The sequence below is a fragment of the Apodemus sylvaticus genome, chromosome 12, assembly GCF_947179515.1.
Source record: "Apodemus sylvaticus chromosome 12, mApoSyl1.1, whole genome shotgun sequence".
Lineage (NCBI taxonomy): Eukaryota > Metazoa > Chordata > Mammalia > Rodentia > Muridae > Apodemus > Apodemus sylvaticus.
Window position 1 is genome coordinate 60,806,957 of NC_067483.1, and position 19,544 is coordinate 60,826,500.

At 45.5% G+C, this 19,544-nt stretch overlaps 1 protein-coding gene across 2 annotated transcripts in view; it reads right to left on the reverse strand.

The window, feature by feature from the left end:
* The window catches only part of Npl (N-acetylneuraminate pyruvate lyase), a 43,980-nt gene that overhangs the window by 22,025 nt on the left and 2,411 nt on the right, over positions 1-19,544 (reverse strand). For both annotated transcript variants that reach the window (XM_052200773.1, XM_052200772.1), the window contains exons 2-5: positions 17,783-17,866; positions 8,149-8,222; positions 6,805-6,892; positions 1,075-1,132 (exon numbers count right to left, since the gene is read on the reverse strand). In XM_052200773.1, the coding sequence (XP_052056733.1) occupies positions 1,075-1,132; positions 6,805-6,892; positions 8,149-8,222; positions 17,783-17,850 (288 nt within the window). In that variant the 5' untranslated portion in view covers positions 17,851-17,866. The remainder of the gene's footprint in view (positions 1-1,074; positions 1,133-6,804; positions 6,893-8,148; positions 8,223-17,782; positions 17,867-19,544) is intronic.

Here is a 19,544-nt window from a genome sequence, read left to right on the forward strand (position 1 = left end):
ACGTGGGCCTCTATGAGTATTGATGGAACATAAGGCTTGTTTGTATAATGATGAACATGTTTTCACATTCCTCCAAGGAACGGAACATCCTCTCTGTTTAATGACTCCATAATAATCTGAGACAGCAGGAGTCTCGGAGGTGAAGGCGTGGCTAATGTCTCAGCAATATGGTAAACACTGAGACCTTCAGGACAGCCCTTAAGGCTAACTAACTAAAAACATGAGTTAGAAAATATATCATTTCTCAACTGTGCAAAAATATAAGGATGCAGTATGAATTATACACATCTAAAGGAACAAAGGCCGCTGCATTAGTGAGCCAGGTTGCTAGAAAGATACGAAGGCAGGCAGATTCCTGAGTTCAAGGTCAGCCTGGGACAAAGAGAGTCCAGGCTCAGTTGTGGTAGAAATGGTAATTTCAGGATGGGGATCCCACCTACCTAGTTTATCATCTAACAGAGGCAGCGAGACCTCTGCATTCTTTTGCAATGTTAAAAGAAAATGTATGCTTGCTGTCTCCTAAGAATTAAGGGGCTGGGGTCACTGATTCTTAGGATATTCAAAAGGAATATAACTGGATTGATATGTAAAATAAAAGACTGGGCTTATGATCTGCAGGAGATGAGCTATCTAGAGAATGTTTTAGAATAGCAAAAGAGAACTGCTTGGAGAAGTGTCTCAAGCATAACATAGGGTTGGGGGGAGAGCGCTCGCTGTCTGTAGATCTCCAGAAAGAAAGCAGATCAGAAAGAAAGAAGGCAGGAGAGAGAGAGGAAGCAGGCTGGAAAGCTGTCTCCAGCAGAACATAGGCCGCCAGCTTGGACCCGCAATTTGACTTGGAGTCATTTGTTTCGCAGTTCCTGGACCCCCCTTCCTCAGAACCCCTCTCCAAGCTGAGGCTGGCCCTTGGCACCCGCTGTTGGCTTCTCTTTGAGCTACTGCCTTTCCGTGGCCCCATGTCTGCTCCAGTGGCCCCACATTTGGTCTCCTTCAGCCAAATATAGGATTGGTATTAATTCTAGCATCAAAAAAGGAGGTCTCCAAATAGTCTCACAGAGGGATTCAGAGCCATACCAGTTCTTGTGACTCCTTCAAGTTTAGTGCTCCCACGTGAATCACCACCTGGTCCAACCTGCAGAAGACAAGCATGTGACTCTCCTGGAGTTTAGAACAAGGAAGGGCTGCAGCATCCTGGCTTGTGCTGGCTTCAGTTAGCCCTGAGACTAATAAGATGGTTGAATCAATTCTACCAGTATCCCTGGAACCCACAACACGAAACAAGAGAATCCATTGCCAAAAGTTGTCCTTTGACCTCCACACATATGGCAGGCATGTACATAAAAAACCCAGACCCCAATACTAGTCAAGAATGCATGAAAACTGGGTCTAGTGGCATAGGTCTGCCATCCCAGCTACTTGGAAAGCTGAGGCAGGAGGATTTCAAATTCAAGGCCAACTTGGGGGAAATTACTGAAATTATTTGCCTTCAAAACAACAAAAAATTAAAAATACATTATATAAAAATCTCAAAAATTTTAAAAATAATATTTAAAAAAATTAAAAAGTACCTGGGTATGGTGGCTCATGCCTTTAATCCCTGCACTCAGGAGGTAGAGCAGAGGCACAGAGAGGCAGAGAGGAGAGGAAGAGGCAGGTGGATCTCTGTGAGTTCGAGGCCATCCTGATCTACAGATCCAAATTCCAGCATTGCCAGGGCTACACAGAGAAAACGTGTCTTTTTTGTTTGTTTGTTTTTATTTTATTTTTTTTATTTTTTTTTTCCGAGACAGGGTTTCTCTGAGTAGCCTTGGCTGTCCTGAAACTCACTCTGTAGATCAGGCTGGTCTCGAACTCAGAAATCCGCCTGCTTCTGCCTCCCAAGTTCTGGGACTAAAGGTATACGACACCACTGCCCAGCGAGAAAACCTGCCTTGAAAATAAATAAATAAATAAATAAAAATAAATAAAGATAAAGAATAAAAAGCAGGCCCAGGTGGCCCCTAGTGCCCCAGGCCCATAATCCCAGCTAGTTGGAAAACTGATGCAGGGGATCACAAGTCTAAGGAAACCTTGGGAACTTACTGAGACCCTGTCTCAAAATAAAAACTACAAAAGGGCCACAGATGAGTAAGATCTGTCTCAGTGGCAGGGCAGGACCCTAAGTGTAGGAAGCAGCTCTGGAATCAGTCCCTAGCTTTACAACTTTAAAAAGTGCATGATGATATTTCTGTTTTCATACAGTAAGTAAACTGGCCACTAGTCAAAGTTATTTCAGGGCTAGAGTGATGGCTCAGCAGTTAAAAGCACTGTCTGCTCTTCCAGGGGACTCAGGATTGATTCTCAGCACCCACATGGTGACTCACAGACTTCCAATAATACAGTGTGTGGAGAGGAGAGGTTGGGGGGGATTGACTTCCGGCTGTCAGGCTTGTGGGCAAGAGCTTTCCCCTGCTGAGCCATTTCCTCTACCCCTAAGTTATTTCATTTATTATTTATTTATTTATTTTGGGGATAGGTTCTTTCTATTATGTAGTTCTGGAGCTCATTATGATGGGATTAAAGGGGTACACCACCATACCCAGCCCTCCAAAATTATTTTAAATTGTCCTTTTCATCCCAGTTCACAAAATCTCATTTGCTCCTGGTGTTGACTACCTGGCCAAAAACACTTGGAAAATTATATATATATATAATATATATATATAATATATATATATTATACAATATATATATATTATATATAGGCAACATATTTTCTACAGGCCACACACTTTCTACACTTTCTAGATACAAGTGCATGTGCTAGCATTTCTTCTAAGCTCCACCCCACAGTTACCTGGCAACAGCCAGGTATGCCTGACTCACTATAAAAGGGACTGCTTGCCCCCTCCTCACTCTCTTGCTTTCTTCCCCTCTTCCCCCCTTTGTCCCTTCTCTCCCCATTTCCCTCCCCCTCTCTCTTGGCGTGTTCATGGCCCGCCTCTATCCTTTCTCTCTCTCTGTTATCCCATTAACTCCCGCCCCCCCTCTCGCCATAAACTCTATGCTACACTATGCCCTGTGTGGCTGCTCCCTCCGGAGGAAGGGATGCCTCAGCATGAGCGCGCAGAGTCACCCTCTTCCCCCACACCATACCAAGCCTCCATCAAACATATCCTTGGCTTCCTTCTCTCTCTCTCTCTCTTTTATAAAACACAACTTTCAGCATGCAGACAGTTCTTTCAGGATCCAAATTTACATAGGTTTTCTTCGAAACATCTGGAGACAGAACTCTTCTACTCAAGAGCTTCACATCAAGTAAAAGATATGAGCCAGAAAGGCGGGTTCAAGGGCTGAACCAGGTCCCGACTGGCATAAAAGGCAGCTTGTACTCAGTTTCCAGGACACGCAGGGTTCTGAAGCTAAGAACATGAGCTCGCTTTACCGAGAACGTAGCATGTGCCGGGAGAGATGGCTCAGCGCTTATGAGCACTGGTGTGTTCTTTCAGGACCTGGGTTCAATTCCTAGCACTGACATGGTGGCTTACTACTGTCTGTAACCCCAGTTCTAGGAAACCTGACATCTCTTTCTGGCCTTTGTAGACACCAAGCACACAAGCGGTACATCTACATACTGCTGGGTTTCAGACCCAGGACAAGCAGCTGAGGTGCATCCTAGCACATAGCTAAGTGGGGTTCTCTCTTTTCTTCCCGTCTGGCTCTCCATGGCAACTACACTGACCCCCTCCTGTGTGGCTGGTGAAGAGCTACCCCCCAATAAACCTGCCTTTAAACTTTAATTTGGCTTGAATTGGCTCACACACACACACTCATAAAATAGAATGAATAATAATAATAAAAAAAAAATCCTTGAAAAGAAGCAAGGGGGAGAAGGGGGGCCGGGGCAGAAAGGAAATCGAGGCAAAGCACCAAGGGAAAGAATACAGAGGAAAAGAAGGCTCCTGAAGGAAGAGAAAAGGCTGAGCTCAGCTTCCTGCAGCTGCACGCCAGCGGGCAGGCTTCCTCTCCCAGTCAGACGACGGAAACCCCAGCCACAGGGTCTGCATTTCTAGGCCTCACAGCTTCCCTTTCCCAGCTGGACTCTGCCTTTGCACTGCTACTGAACCTCCCTGCCCCTGGACTGAATGAAAGAGAAACCTCACTGAAATACACTGAAATATAGTACAACGTTGAACTATAGACCCAAGAGCAACATGGCAGAAGGAGGAAGTGGGAATGACGTCGACATAGTTAGCATGACTATGTCTCAAGAACAGGGCAGTCCGGAGAAAGCAACTGTGTGGAAACGTTAGCATTCCCCAGGCAGAGGCAGGTGAGTCTCTGTGAGTTCAAGACAAGCCTAGTCTACATGGTGAGTTACCAGTCAGACCCATGGAAAGAGACCATGTCTCAAAAATAAATAAATAAATAAATAAATAAATAAATAAATAAATAAATAAATAAAAATAAAAATACTAGGGCACTTCAGTCTCCTGGCACCCTGTGGACCTGCTATCCCAGCATCTGGGAGGTGGAGACAGGAGGATCAAAAGTCATAATGAGTTGTGCCAGGCCATCCAGGTTGACAAAAGTCTCTCCCCTGGGGGAAAATAAGAGAGGCTGGAGACATGAGACAATGGTAAGGGAGCTTGGCGAGAAGTCTAAGGATCAGAGTTCTATCCCCAGGACCCACTCGATGAAGAGAACCGACTTCCAGGCTGACCTGCACACACGTGCATACATCAGACACGTGATAATGATAATTGTGATTATAAAGAGATTAAGAAAGATATGTTCTATGGAGGTGTGGTGAGGTGTGGAGGAAGGGGGTGTCTCAGCCGAGGCCGAGTCTCCCATGAGCCAGAGCCCATGCTGAGATATCCCTTCCCCCTGAGGGACCAGCCACACAATGGTATAGCATAGAATAGGGCTTATTCAGGGCATGGGGAGGGGAGTTAAGAGAGTAGTGGAGGCAGAAAAAGGCAGAGAGGAGAGAGGAGAGAGGTAGAGGCCGGCCATGACCACGAAGAGTGGGGGGGGGGGGGAGGGCGAGAAAGAAGCCAGCAGGAAACAGGAGTAAGAGAGGCAAGAGTAAAAGAGAGAGAGGAGGGGGCAAGCAGTCCCTTTTATAGTGGGCAAGGCCCACCTGGCTGTTGCCAGGTAACTGTGGGGGGTGGAGTCCAGACAGAATACCAATAATAATGATGATGATGATAATAATAAAGGAATTTGGCAGGTGATCCAACCTGCCTCAACTTAAAAATAAACAGCTGGGCACCGGTGGTGCACATCTTTAATCCCAACACTCCAAGGCAGAGGGAGATAGATCTGAGTTTGAGGCCAGTCTGCTCTACAGAGCAAGTTCTAGGATAGCCAGGGATGTACAGAGAAACCCTGCTTCGAAAAACCAAAAACCAAACCAAACCAACAACAAAAATACAAACCACCCAAAATAGACAAATAAAAATAAACAAAAATAGTAAGAGAAAAGCCCGCCTAACATCGCTTTTGTAAACTGTGCTAGCATCCCATCATCAGGGATTAGGAAGCTTTCGGGAGATCCGACCGGCCGGCACTCAGCTATATAGGAAGGGGAGCTTGCTCAGTTGCTGTTAACCAACAACAGCTTGTCTCCATCTAAATACTGCCAACCGCTCCTTTGTCTCAGTTTGTACTTAATCAGAGGCGGGGAGCGTTGGGATTCCCAGTTGGATAGAAAGCAGACAGAGGGCAAAGACCTTGCACCAGCTCTCTGGTGTGACATATTGGGTCAATGTGACACAATATAGGGTCATCTGGGAAGAAGGAATCCCAATGAGAAAATACCTCCACAGATTGGCCTATAGGCCCTAGGATCTAGGGCAGTAGTTCTCAACCTGACAGGGGTCACATATCAGATATTTACATTACTATCGATTTGTAACAGTAGCAAAATTAGAGTTATGAAGGAGCAACAACATACTTTTATGGTTGGGGGTCGCCACACCATGAGGAAATGTATTAAAGGGTCGCAGCATTAGGAAGGTTGAGAGTCACTGCTCTAGGGGATTTTCTTGCTTGGGGGGCGGCGGCTTAGTGCATAGGCAGATAGTTCTAGGGCATATAAGAAAATAATAACCTGGGTGGTGGTGGCACACACCTTTAGCCCTAGCATTTGGGAAGCAGAGGCAGGTGGATCTCTGTGAGTTCCAGGCCAGCCTGGTCTCCAGAGAGAGAGAGAGCTGCAGTACAGCCAGGGTACACAGAGAAAGTCTTGTCTTGAAAAATCAAAAATAAATAAAATAAAATATAAAAATAAAATAAAATAAAACAAACTGATCAAGCCACAAGGAGCAAGCCACTACGCCCCCTCCTCCACAGCCTCTGTGTCAGCTCCCACCTCTGGGTTTCTGCTCTATTTGAGTTCCTGCTCTGAGTCCCCTCGGTGATGGACTGTGATGTGGCTGTTTAAGCTAAATAAACCCTTTCCCTCCAAGATGCTTATAGCTCAGTCATGGTGTTTTATCACAGCAATAGAAGCCCTAAGACGGGAATAATACACACAACAGCAGGTCACCTTCTTGCTCTCTTCTTTCAGTCCAAGGACAGGAAACCCTGAGGAGCTTGGCCTCACGGGCTGATCAGAGGTAGTTTCTGAATAAGAGCTGGTGTGTTTTGTCCAGCTGCCCTTCCCCAGAGACGGAAGGAAGCTCCTTGGGGTGTGGGAGGCTCAGAGCTCCAGCTCTCGGCTCCCCCACCCCCACCCTGTCAGCTGACTGGGACAATGGGAAGAGTCTTGTGGGCACCGACACGAGAGAGAGCAGCTCACTCAGCATAATTACTCACTTGTTCCTTCCTTGACTAACCCATTCCTCCGCGACCTGGCGACGTTCAGAGACGCTCAGGGACAGGCCTTCTCCCGTGGTGCCGTTCACTGTTTTAAACAAAGAGTCAGTTAGTGGGACCATGGGATCAGGCGATGCTTTTTGTCCCTCCAATCCTAAGTCTGGAAGGGTTGGGTCTGGAACCCCTGTGTGAGAGGAAGGGGCACAAAAAATAAACAGAGAAGGAGCCTGGAGGGGGATGCACGTGCCTTTTGTCCATTTTTTAATGGACTTGGTCCTTTTTCTACCCAGTTAAAAACAGCAAGGAGGCCAACTGTGACTTTGGTTAGAAATCACGTCTTGCCGTTAGGGACATATGGGAATTTAAAAAAAAAATTTTTTTTTTAATCTCTGTGTGTCTGAGTGTATGTATGTACCCGAGGAAACATTTTGATTTCCTGGAGCTGGGGTTATGAGGTGGTTGTGAGATGCTGATGTGGGTGCCTGGAATCGAACCTAGGTCCTTTGTGTAAGTAGCAAGAGTCTTAACCATTGAACCATCTCTTTAGCCCAATAATTTATTTTTTTTAATGCAGAGCATTATCCCAAGCTGGCCTTATGATCCTCCTGCGTTAGCCTCTTAAGTGCTAGGATTATAGGTGCATGCTACCACATTGGTTTAATTTGTATTTATTTATTTATTTATCTTTGAAAATATTTTTAACCCCTTGTAAATTTATTTTCTCTTTTATTTATTCTTCTTTCATACAATGTATCCAAATCACAGACTCCCCTTCCTCTAATCAACACTCCTCCACCTCCCCTTTCTCCCGGATCTACTGTTCCTCTGTTTCCCTTCAGAAAAGAACAAGTCTGTCTTCCTGTCTTCCTTCCTTCTTTCCTTCCAAGACTGGGCCGCTTTGTGTGTCCCTGGCTGTCCTGGAACTCACTCTGTAGATCAGGCTGTCCTTGAACTCAGAGATTCCCCTGCCTTGACCTCCTAAGTGCTGGGATTAAAGGCCTGTGCCACTTTGCCAGGCCCTGTATCAGGGAGCTAAACTGTTACTTAAGCAGGCTCTGTTGTTTTTCTCCCTCCTTTTGGTTTCATGACCTCAAAGGTCTCTAAGACATAGAGTTTTGTCTCTAAGTGGGGGATAAAAACACTGTATTTGTTGGCACACTGACACATGAGATGCTCTACAAGCAATCTGTAGACCTAAACAGTGAGCCTGCACATTCGAAACTTTTAGTTATCCTAGCAGGCTCCACATGAACTCTGACACATGCCCTATGACCTCTTGGTCAGGTGAGATCTATTACTTGCTAAGGCCTGAGCTAGACACATAGAACTCTCAAGATGACTTACCAAAAATATTCTTCACCCCCTGTTCCTTCGCCAGGTAATCCACATACTGACCAATGACAGAAAAGTTGATTTCTCTAAAAGATAAGGGGAAATAGAGAATAATGGATATTTAGTCTTTTTTAAAAAAACGTTTATTTATTTTATGTATATGAGTACACTATATCTGTCTACAGACATACTAGAAGAGGGCATCAGATCCCATTACAAATGGTTGTGAAGCCAACATGTGGTTACTGGGAATTGAACTCATGACCTCTGGAAGAGCAGTCAGTGCTCTGAACCACTGAGCCATCTCTCCAGCCCTAATCTTTTTTTTTTTTTAAGATGATTATTCAACCAATTCCTGGCTCATGAACTGCTTATATTAATAATTATTAAAAACCTACTTTAGGGTACATTGCTCAGTTGATTGCCTAGTACGCACAAGATATAAACTGGTTGTAGTGATGCATGGTGTGTGTGTGTGTGTGTGTGTGTGTGTGTGTAGAGGCCACTCCCCTTTGGGGAGTCTGTCCATCATGTGGGTCCCAGGGATTGAACCAAACCATCAGGTTTGGGGTGTAGCAAGAACCTTTCCCAGCCATCTCACCAGCCTTTCCTTTCCTTCCTGGAGAAACGTTCTGGTTCTGGTGTAAGCCGAGTATTTCCAGAGGCATTTCTGCCTCTTTAGTCCTATCGATCGTAAATGCTCCAGGACTTGGAGCTAAGCATGCCTTCCAAGGTTTCTACGGGCTTTTCTTTACAAACGATGACCTGTTCTCTCTGTCCCTCACCACTAGAGATGGCTCAGAGGTTAAGAGCACTTGCTTGGTGCTTTTGGCAGAAGACCAGGTTTAGTTCCTAGCGCCTTCATGGTGGTTCACACCATCTGAAAATCTAGATCGGATGGGTACCTCCTTTAGACCTCCTCAGGCAACAGCTATGTACACAGTGCACATAAATACACAGAGGCAGAACACTCACACATATAAACTAGAAACACACAAGTCATTAAAGGAGAGGCCTTTAACTGAGACGCTCAGGAGTGACCTCTTAACTGGACATGCCTAGGACCGAATGTCTCTAGAGTTCCAAATCCCCATGCTTTCTTTGCTGGGAAGAGCACTGTTTTGGAAATAACCCTCATAGTTTCCTTGTCTTCAATCTTTCATGTCTTGGCTGAGCTCTCTCAACAAGATGTGAATTTACTCTGTTCAGTCACAGGGTCTCATGTAGCTCAGGCTGGCCCCTTCCTATGTAGCTGTAGCTGGCCTTGAACTCCAGATGGTCCTAAGCTTCTCAACTGCCGAGAAGACGTCGTAGGGCTGGTCTACAACTGGCTGAGTATCTGCATTTCAACAAACTCCCCTTGTGACCTGTCAGTACTTTTCAGTCTGAAGCCCAATGACCTGGAGAAGATCTGATGCTTCAGGTGATAAGGGTGCTTTCCCTCAAAAACATAATAATTTAACAATAAATGGGTTAAAAACTGCACTAAGTGGCCTACCACTGTAAAAAGTTACGGTGACACTGGGTAGTAATGGTGAACACTTTTAATCTCTGCATTTGGCAGGCAGATGTCTGATTTCAAGGCCAGCCTGGTGAGTTCCAGGACAGTCAGAGTTACACAGAGAGACACTGTTTCAAAAACAACAAAACAAAAACAACCAACCAAACAAACAAAAAAACCAAGGAAAAAAAACAAAATAGAAAAAGACAAATTAAGGTAGGGAGGATGGATGACCAAGAGTTAAAATTCACAGGAAAACTGTGTGGTGAGTCTGGGTTTACTGTTGCACAACCATGGTTACATTGCCAAGAACACCGAGACCTAGTTGGCTCTCATTTCTGCTTTTGTATAGGAGGACCGAGGCTCCTAATTTGGGTCTCGCCTCATTATCATTCTTTTCATCTTATTCCTTACACAACAATAAAAAAAAAAAACCAAAAGCATCTAGAAAACAGACATCAAAGGTTATTTCGGCCAAGGGAATAGAAACAAAGAGAGAAAGAAGAAAGGAGCAGGTTCTGAGAGGAAAGGAAAAGATACTAACAGCAAAGACTGCATTGTGGGCAGTGATTGCCCATGGGCGAGAGGCAGAAAAGGGTACTTAGGGGCAGATTTAAAGCCATGAATCTAAAGTCAAGAGGGAAGGGCACTTTATGTAGTGCCTCAAGTCCCATGATAAGACTCTACCCCAGTCTGTGCTTCACAAAACCCACAAAGAAGTGTTCACTGGGTTCTTCCCTCATACCAGGCCCCCATATCTCTGTGTGATATTTTGTAACTCTCGCTATTATGTTAATGGGGTCAAGGAGGTTGTGTATACACAAGTAACTAAAACCTGGAAGCTGTGGTTAAGAATTAAGTGCATCTGGGTCCATATGAGTGGACGCTAAATCCCAAGAATGAGGCTGGGAAGCAGTCAGGGGCTGTGCTTGGGGATAGCTGGGGTGAAACTCTGCGTTCACTCTTCCCTCCCACTCTGTGCATGTCTGGCTCTGTCCTGGCACGCGCCTCTTTCTAGGGAGCTGGTAGTGCCCTTGAGCAGATGTAGGCAGGTGAAAGTCAAATGTTTTCTCCTTCCTCAGGGAACTTCATATTTCTGTTTTTGTTTTGTTCTGTCTTTTGGCTCAGCAGGAAGGGGCTCCCCCTCTACGCACCCCCTTCCTTGCCACACGCCTTCTTCAGGTTGCCCTGGGTGACAATTCTACTTAGGCTTCTAGGAGATGCATTATCTATCGTTTTAAGAAGAGAGTGCAGTCTGGGGATGCTTTTAAATGCCTTTAGGAATCATACCAACACTAGAGTTTCTAGGGCAGTGGAAGAATCATCTAGAAAAGATTCTCAGCCTAAGTACCTTTGGCACTTCAGCAAAGGCTGGAAAGAGGTAACCCTTTAGAACAACTTCTGTTTGACTTTCACAGTGTTAAAACTTCTTTGCATAGAGAGGGACTTTTTTGGGCCAGGGACTTAGCTTAGTTGGTGAAATAATTGCCTTGCAGACTAAAGGACCTGAGTTTGATGTACAGAACTGATGTAAAAATATACCATTATCTGAGAGGTGGCAGCAGAGCCCTGGGGCTCAGTGGTCAGCCTGCCTAGCCTACTTGTTCCAGGCCAGTGAGACTCTGCTGCAAAAAATAAGGTGGATGGCACACAGGGAACAATATTTTGAAGTTGTTTTCTGCTTTCCACATGTGCATGCACAACACACACACACATACACACACACACACAATCATGTACACCCACAAATGATGAAAAGCCATATATCTAACAAGGCTAGGGCTGTCTTTTTTTGATCTCACCAAGTAACCCTGGCTGTTAGCAGTTTGTCTAAGCTCCACCCCATAGTTACCTGGCAACAGCTAGGTATGCCTGACTCACTAGAAAAGGGGCTTCTTGCCCCCTCTTCACTTGCCTGCTTGCTCTCACTCTGTCCTCTTGCCCCTCCCCCTCTCTCCACATACTCATGGCCATGGCCAGCCTCTATTCCTCTACCTCTATTCCTCTACTCTCTCTGCCTCTACTACCCTCTCAACGGCCCCCCCCCCCCCCCCCCCCGCAATGTCCTGAGTAAACTCTATTCTATACTATACCGTTGTGTGGCTGGTCCCTCAGGGGAAGGGATGCCTCAACATAGGCCCGAGGAGGTACCCTCTTAACCCACACCTGATTGCACCTCCACCAAACATATTCCTTTTCTCTTTATTTCTATACAACACAACATTTGGTGCCAAGCATATTCCTTCCCTATTTTTATACAACACAACACTGGCTATCCTAGACAGGGTCTTTCTAAATAGCCTTGGCTGTCCTGAAACTCACTATGGAGACAGGGCTATCAGCAAACTCACAGGGATCTGCCTGCCTCTGCCCCTAGTATGCTGAGATTAAAGGTGCAGGCTACCTGTAGGGCTAATTTGTCAAAGAGGAAAATCAGCATCTGCCCTGCTAGAGGTTCCAGTTCCATGTCCAGGCAGACACCTCAGGCCTTTCAGATTCCTGCCTGTACAGATGCTTGCTGTAGGTTGTAAGTTTACAGGCCTTGACCAAGACACTCAGGAGTACATTCACAAATAGACTCAAGGGCATGAAAGGTGGCTCAGCAGGAAAGGGCACTCGCCACAGCCAAGCAATGGCATTTGATGGAGAGAAATGAAACTTCTTTTTCTATTTAGTTTTTTTGATACAGGGTAGCTCCGTGTAGCTCTGGCTAGCCTCGAATTCATTCTGTAGACTAGGCTGGCCTCAAAGAACTCATAGATCTACCTGACTCTGCCTCCTGAGTTCTGGGATTAAACGCATGCACCAACATTGCTGAGTAAAAAAAATGAAACATTTTTCCTTGACCTTTGTTTGACTTCTTCTTACCCTCTCCCCATTTACTGTTTTTCTCCCCCCACCCCCCCAGCATTTTGGTTTTTTGTTTTTAAAGAATTATTTATTTTATGTATATGAGTACACTGACAGTCTTTAGACACATCAGAAGAGGGCATCAGATCTGATTAAAGATGGTTGTAAGCCACATGTGGTTGGTGGGAATTGAACTCGGGAACTCTGGGAAAAGCAGTCAGTGCTCCTACCTGCTGAGCCCTCTCTCCAACCCTGGTACATGTTATTGTACCCAGAAAAAAGTGCCTTCTTAAGGTCGTTGTAGCACTGACATAGAGCTACAGGTCCCTGGTGGAGCTGTCAAGATGAAACTGGACTGTGTGGATGAAATGCCCATCACGATGGCTGGCACCCAGTGTCTGCTCAACCAAACATGATGGCTGGCACCCAATGTCTGCTCAACCAAACATGATGGCTGGCACCCAATGTCTGCTCAACGAAACATGATGACGGGCGCCCAATGTCCGCTCATCCAAACACTCACTTCCCTTCTCTCTTTTATTTGCCTGCCGCCATTACCCCTGTGAGTCCCTGGTAAAAGTCACCTCTGTTAGATGCTGAAGGTGCAAAGATAAATAAGACCCTTGTTTGATCCTGGTATGTTTCCTACTGTCAGCAAAACAAGGCAAAGCAGCTCAAAGCCTGATGGAGGATGCAGACACAAAGAAAATGTTACCATAGGCTGCTAACAGCTCAGTGGGTAAAGGCACTTGATGCCAAGCCCGATAACTGGAATTCAATCCTGAGATCCACATGGTAGAGAGAGCTGACTCCCACAAGCTGTCCTCTGACCTCCATGCACACACCAATATAAAATAAATGAATAATAAAGAAGTTATCGTAATAGTCAATGTTGGCCGGGCGGTGGTGGCGCATGCCTGTAATCCCAGCACTCTGGGAGGCAGAGGCAGGCAGATTTCTGAGTTCGAGGCCAGCCTGGTCTACAGAGTGAGTTCCAGGACAGCCAGGGCTATACAAAGAAACCCTGTCTCGAAAAACCAAAAAATAAATAATAAATAAATAAATAAAATAAAATAAAATAAAGAAGTATTGTAATAGTCAATGTGATGATGTGTATATGCTCCGCCCAGGGAGTGGCACTATTAGGAGGTGTGGACCTGTTGGAGTAGGTGTGTCACTGTGGGTGTGGGCTTTAAGACCCTCCTCCTAGCTGCCTGGAAGCCAGTATCTGCTAGCAGCCTTCAGATGAAGATGTAGAACTCTCAGCTTCTCCTGCACCATGCCTGCCTGGGTGCTACCATGTTCCTGCTTTGATGATAATGGACTGAACCTCTGAACCTGTAAGACAGCCCCAATTAAATGTTGTCCATCATAAGAGTTGCCTTGGTTATGGTGTCTGTTCACAGCAGTAAAACCCTAAGATAAATTTGATGCAATATAAAATGGTATACACAGGGGCTGGTGAGATGGCTCAGTGGTTAAGAGCACTGATTGCTCTTCCAGAGGTCCTGAGTTCAATTCCCTGCAACCACATGGTGGCTTACAACCATCTGTAATGGAATCTGATGGCCTATTCTGGTGTGTTTGAAGACAGTGACATGGCACTCATATAAAATCTAAAAAAAAAAAAAAAAAAAAAAAAGGTCTACACAGAGTACCATGGAGTCACTGAGGGGGAGCCTCTAGGCTTTTTTAAAAAAAGAGAAATAAGGAAGAAGTCACAATTGGATGGAGTTAGGGAATAGGAAATGATACTCCAGGTTATGATGCTTAGCACACTGAGAGCTTTGAACTAAGGAGTTATAAAAATCCTCAGAAGCAGGGACTTTCTGACATTCCAACCCTTCTTCCAGGTGCAGAGTGGAATACTCTTTGAAGTTCTCTTACTGGACATCCCCCAGAGGGACAATTGCTGTCCTCTGTCCTCCAACCTAACTAGAGTGGTGCCTGGGAATATGTCATCACAGCAAGGCAATCTTTCTAGAGAACCACTTACAGATTACGGTGGCCACTCAAGCACCAGAGATTGTATGGCCGAAGTCTTCCTTCACAGGAGATGAAGGACAGCTTGTTTTATCTTTTGTCTGTGTGCTTGTTATCTGGGTAGGTTTGCATGTGTGAGAATGTTAGATTCCCAGTGCCTTTCCTGTTAGAAGTAATGTTCTGGAAACACATCAGAAGGGCAGATTTTCCTGTGGCTAAATAGGTTAATGTCCACTTGTTCTTGGATATTCTAAACTTTGCATGTATACAAGTGGTTTTGTTTGTTTTAATTTTTTTAGATTTATTTATTGAACATGTATGGGAGCTTTGCCTGCATGTAGTTCTGTGCACCATGTGCATGCCTGGTGTCCTTAAAGGCCAGAAGAAGGCATCAGATGCGGGGACTGGAGTTACACACAGTTGTAAGCTGCCATGTGGGTGCTAGGGCTGGAAGAGCAACCAGTGCCCTAACCACTGAGCCATCTCTCCAGTGCCCTAACCACTGAGCCATCTCTCTAGCTTTGCTGTCATCAAGAGTATTTTGATGGAGCAAGCAATGAGAGAAAAAAGAGTCAACATAGCTTAGTCTGTCTGTCCTTGCACTCACTGAGAAGGGTGAATTCTGACTGATTCCCTCGCCTTTCTCTCCCAAGAGCTGAATTTGCAGGTGAGCATAACTACCCCTAGGCTCCAGAGACCTGCTACTTATCTCTAGTCCTTTAGGTATGTGCCTCCAGATAACAGCAGAATAGGGAAGGACACACAGGGGCTCCCGGGGTGTCCCAGAGGAAAAGTAAGGCTGTCTGGAGAATCCACTTCTGAGATTAATGTAGCGAGAAGTGGATAGAATTGCTGAGCTGTGACACAGACGGGCCCTCCCTCGTAGCAGGAAGTAAATCTAGCCAGCTTGTGTAGTCACATGCCTCTTGCTTATCTATGCAAGAAGGGGCCGAGGCCTAGAGAAAGAGCTGATTTCAACCTTTTCCCCCAGAAGCTGTGGAAGAAGAGCGTAACAGAAAACAAAGACCATTCATTAGCCAGCAGAGTGATCTATATAACACTTCAGCAAGTTAGACCAAGGAGGGATGGGTAGAGTCTTGGGCTCCAAATGAATGAGAATTGAATAAGAATTGAAAGCTCTTATTAGGTTTACACACACAGGAATAGAACTCCCTGAAGAAAGGCCTTTTAAGGAGGAGTATTAATTAGTCCATCTTCCTCTAATCCTTGTTTCTTGCCACAGTGACAACTCAAACCCGTTGTCTTAAGTGCGGGGGCCAAGCTCTGTAGTAAGGATTATCTTACTAGTGCTCATCAGTTTACAATGTAGGTCCGGTAATATATTTTTTTTCTTACAGGAGGAGGAAGCTAAAAGAAGCCAGAATTCACCTCCGATGGGTCAGTAACGCTCAGAAGCGGAAGTGCCTGCTCCCCTTGTGTCAGGTGTCCAAGGAGGAGTTATGCATAGTGCAGAATCACATAGTGCAAGACCATTATCTGATCCTGCAGGCAGAGGAGCTGCCACAGGCTGTGTCTGGAAGTCAAGACACTCAACGACCATCAGCTGTTCCTGGGGCTGTCTTCCCTCCTTCCTCCTCCCTCACCTCCCCATCAGTTTCTAAATGAGACTGGAAAGATGTCTGATGAGTCCACCTTGCTGATGTCTTGCTCTTTCTCACAGCATACAGTACTCCTACGATACCTGTTCTTGAAAATTGTATGTCAACTTGACACAAGCTAGAGTCATTTGAAAAGTAGGACTTTAAAAAAAAAAAAGGCCTCCAAGATTTGCCTATAACAAAGCTGTGTCTTTAATCTTAGCACTTGGGAGGCAGAAGTAGGTGATGAGTTCGAGGCCAGCCTGGTCCACAGTGTGAGTTCCAGGACAGCCAGGGCTATGTCTAGAGATCCTGTCTCAAAAAAGAAAAAACAGTTGGGCGGTGGTAGCACACGCCTTTAATCCCAGCACTTGGGAGGCAGAGGCAGGCGGATTTCTGAGTTCGAGGGCAGCCTGGTCTACAGAGTAAGTTCCAGGACAGCCAGGGCTACACAGAGAAACCCTGTCTTGAAAAACCAAAAAAAAAAAAAAAAAAAAGAAAGAAAGAAAGAAAGAAAGAAAGAAAGAAAGAAAGAAAGAAAGAAAGAAAGAAAGAAAGAAAAAACAAGGGCTGGAGAGGTGGCTCAGTGGTTAAGAACACTGACTGCTCTTCCAGAGGTCCTGAGTTCAATTCCCAGCAAGCACATGGAGGCTCACAGCCATCCAGAATGGGATCTGATGCCCTCTTCTGGTGTGTTTGAAGACAGCGACAGTGTACTCATATACATAAAATAAAGAAATAAATATTTTTTTAAAAGAAGAAAGAAAGCAGGCTGAGCAGGCCAGAGGGAAGCAAACCACTACGCAGCCTCCCTCCATGGCCTCTGCATCAGCTCCTGCCTTGTCTGTGTTTCGGTCCTGACTGCCTTTGATGGTGAACTGTGATACAAAGCGTAAGCAGAAATAAATCCTTTCCTCCCCAGCTCGCCTTCAGTCATGGATGGGTTCATCACAGTAATACACATCCTAGGGCAAGTCTGTGAACAGTTTGCTTTGTTTCCTTTGTGCACTGCATGTGTTTTCATGGATGTGTGTAGTATGGCGTGGGCACATTTCTGAACATATGTGTACATGGGCACATGTTTACATGTGCATAGACATACATGAAGGTTGGAGGCTAACTTCACGTGTCTTCCTTAACTGTTCTGTGCTATATTATTGCTATGTTTGAAGGCACTATCTGAACTAAACCTAGTGCTTGCTGACTCAGATGGACGGGCTCTGTCAGCAAGACCCGGAGATCCCCCTGTCTCTACCACTGCCATCCTGGGATGACCTGATTTTTACACAGATGTTGGTGATCTGCATCTGGGTTTTCACGTTTGTGCAGCAAGCACGTTTCCAGTCAAGCCATCTCTTCAGCACACCCCCCTCCCCGCCCCCACTTTTGTGTGGTAAGTTTCATGGATCAAACCCAAGCTCAGACTCTACAGTGAGCCGCACTGCCAGCCACCCAGTGATGCAAATGTCCAAAATGACAGAATCCCTAGAGGGGCCTGGACAGTACGCATGCTAAGATAGGATTCTCCTCTAGTGCATTGGTCCTATCTGGGCTTAAAGGCACCGGGAGATTTTCCTTCCTTCTTCCTTTTCCGCTGTGATGATGGCCAGCCATTTTCTGACTTAAGAGGTCAGGCATACTGCAGAGACTACTGGAGCGTCTGGCCTTTCCAGTGACTGGGGACAGGTGCCCCTCTGGCCCCCATGATAGTTACCCATTCTCGGTCATTGGAGTGATGGTGGCAGCGACAAGACCCTGGAGTTTCTTCTTAGGGAAGGCCATCGGGCTGCTGGAAGGTCTGGAAAACACAGTGTCATCACTCTCTTTCTTCAAGGAATGCCAATTAATGATCCAACTCCCAGGCCAAAGTTCATTCCCAGTTTAGAACTGTAAAACAAACTTACAAGATAGAAACACCTAGAACAAGTAGAGAAATGTAAAGATTTAGAGCCAAACTGCCTTGGTGGGGAAACTTGAAAGACAAAGAGAGGGTGGGCCTGGGAAAATACTATCTGGAAGGCCTTCCATTTTAGTTACATAGAGAGCTGGAGAAACCCAGACCTCAGGAGGAAGAGGAGGAAAATCCAGTGGACTCAGCACTGGAGACGTAGCTCCACTCATGGGCCTCAACTGTATAAGATTGCCCTATTACTTACATTGAATATAGTTAGAAAGAAGGCGCTCTTTTTTCTCTCTCTCTTTTTAAAGATTTATTTTTTATATACATTGGTGTTCTGCCTGAATGTATGTCTGTGTGAGAGTGTCAGATCCCCTGGAGTTACAGACAATTGTGAGCTGCCATGAGGGTGCTGGGAATTGAACCCTTGTTTTCTGGAAGAGCAACCAGTGCTCTTAACTGTCTCTCCAGCCCCAGAATTCTTGTCTCTACTCACATCTTAAGCTGGAATCCCACCAAAACCCAGTGAGTAGAGATTTCAGTGAATCATTAGCTATCTCCAACTAACCAAGTATCCTCTGAGATTCTAAACCTGATTTATTTATTTTGTAGACTTTTTTGGGGGGGGTCTCTTTTCTTTTTAACATTTATTGTGCATGTGTCTAGGTCTTCAGGGCACACACAACACACGTGCAGAGGTCTGAGGACGACTTGTGGGAGTCGGTTCTTTCTTTTCACAGTGTAGATTCCAGAACCAAACTCAGGTTGTCTGGCTTGGCAGCAAGCTAGTGAGCTTTTTGCCTTTTTTTTTTTTTTTTTGTAAGCCATACTGGCTTCTATTCACTGTGTATTGGCGGGTGATCTTGAGCTCCTGTTCGGTCTCTTTTTGTCTTTCTGGAATTATTGATGTGTGCCACCATATCCAACCTCTACTTGTAAGCTGTACATTAAATGTATGTGCCACCACGCTTTGCTCTGTTTTTTTTTTTTTTTTGTGGTTCAGGATCAAACCCAGGTTTATGTGCACGTTATGAACTTAGTCAACTAAGCTACACCCCAGTTAACACCCAGTTTTCTTTCTTTCTTTCCTCCTTTATTTTATTTTTTGGTTTATTATTTTATGTATATGAGTGCTCTATCTGCATGTACACCTGCATGCCAGAAGACAACACCAGATCCCAGTACAGATGGTCGTGAGCCACCATGTGATTGCTGGGAATTGAACTCAGGAGCTCTGGAAGAGCAGACTCTTAACCTCTGAGCCAACTGTCCAGCCAACACCCGGTTTTCAGCTCCTGTGTGATGACTACTACATAGGTGACTGAATGAAACATTTGGACTGAACCTGATGGCAAATTCCCTGATAGATACTCCCTGATAGAGCAGGGCGCCTCATTCCATTCGTTCATGTGGGACTGATGGAGTTTTCCATTGGGCAGAGTGAACCTGACCGTCGGACCGTGGAAGACCCAATACATAGTTCCCATACAGAGGAAGCGAGCATCCTGGGAAAGAGCCAGGATGGAAACTCCCGCTGCAAGTCTCCACCTGTAAGATCCCTACAGCGATCGATCTTAAC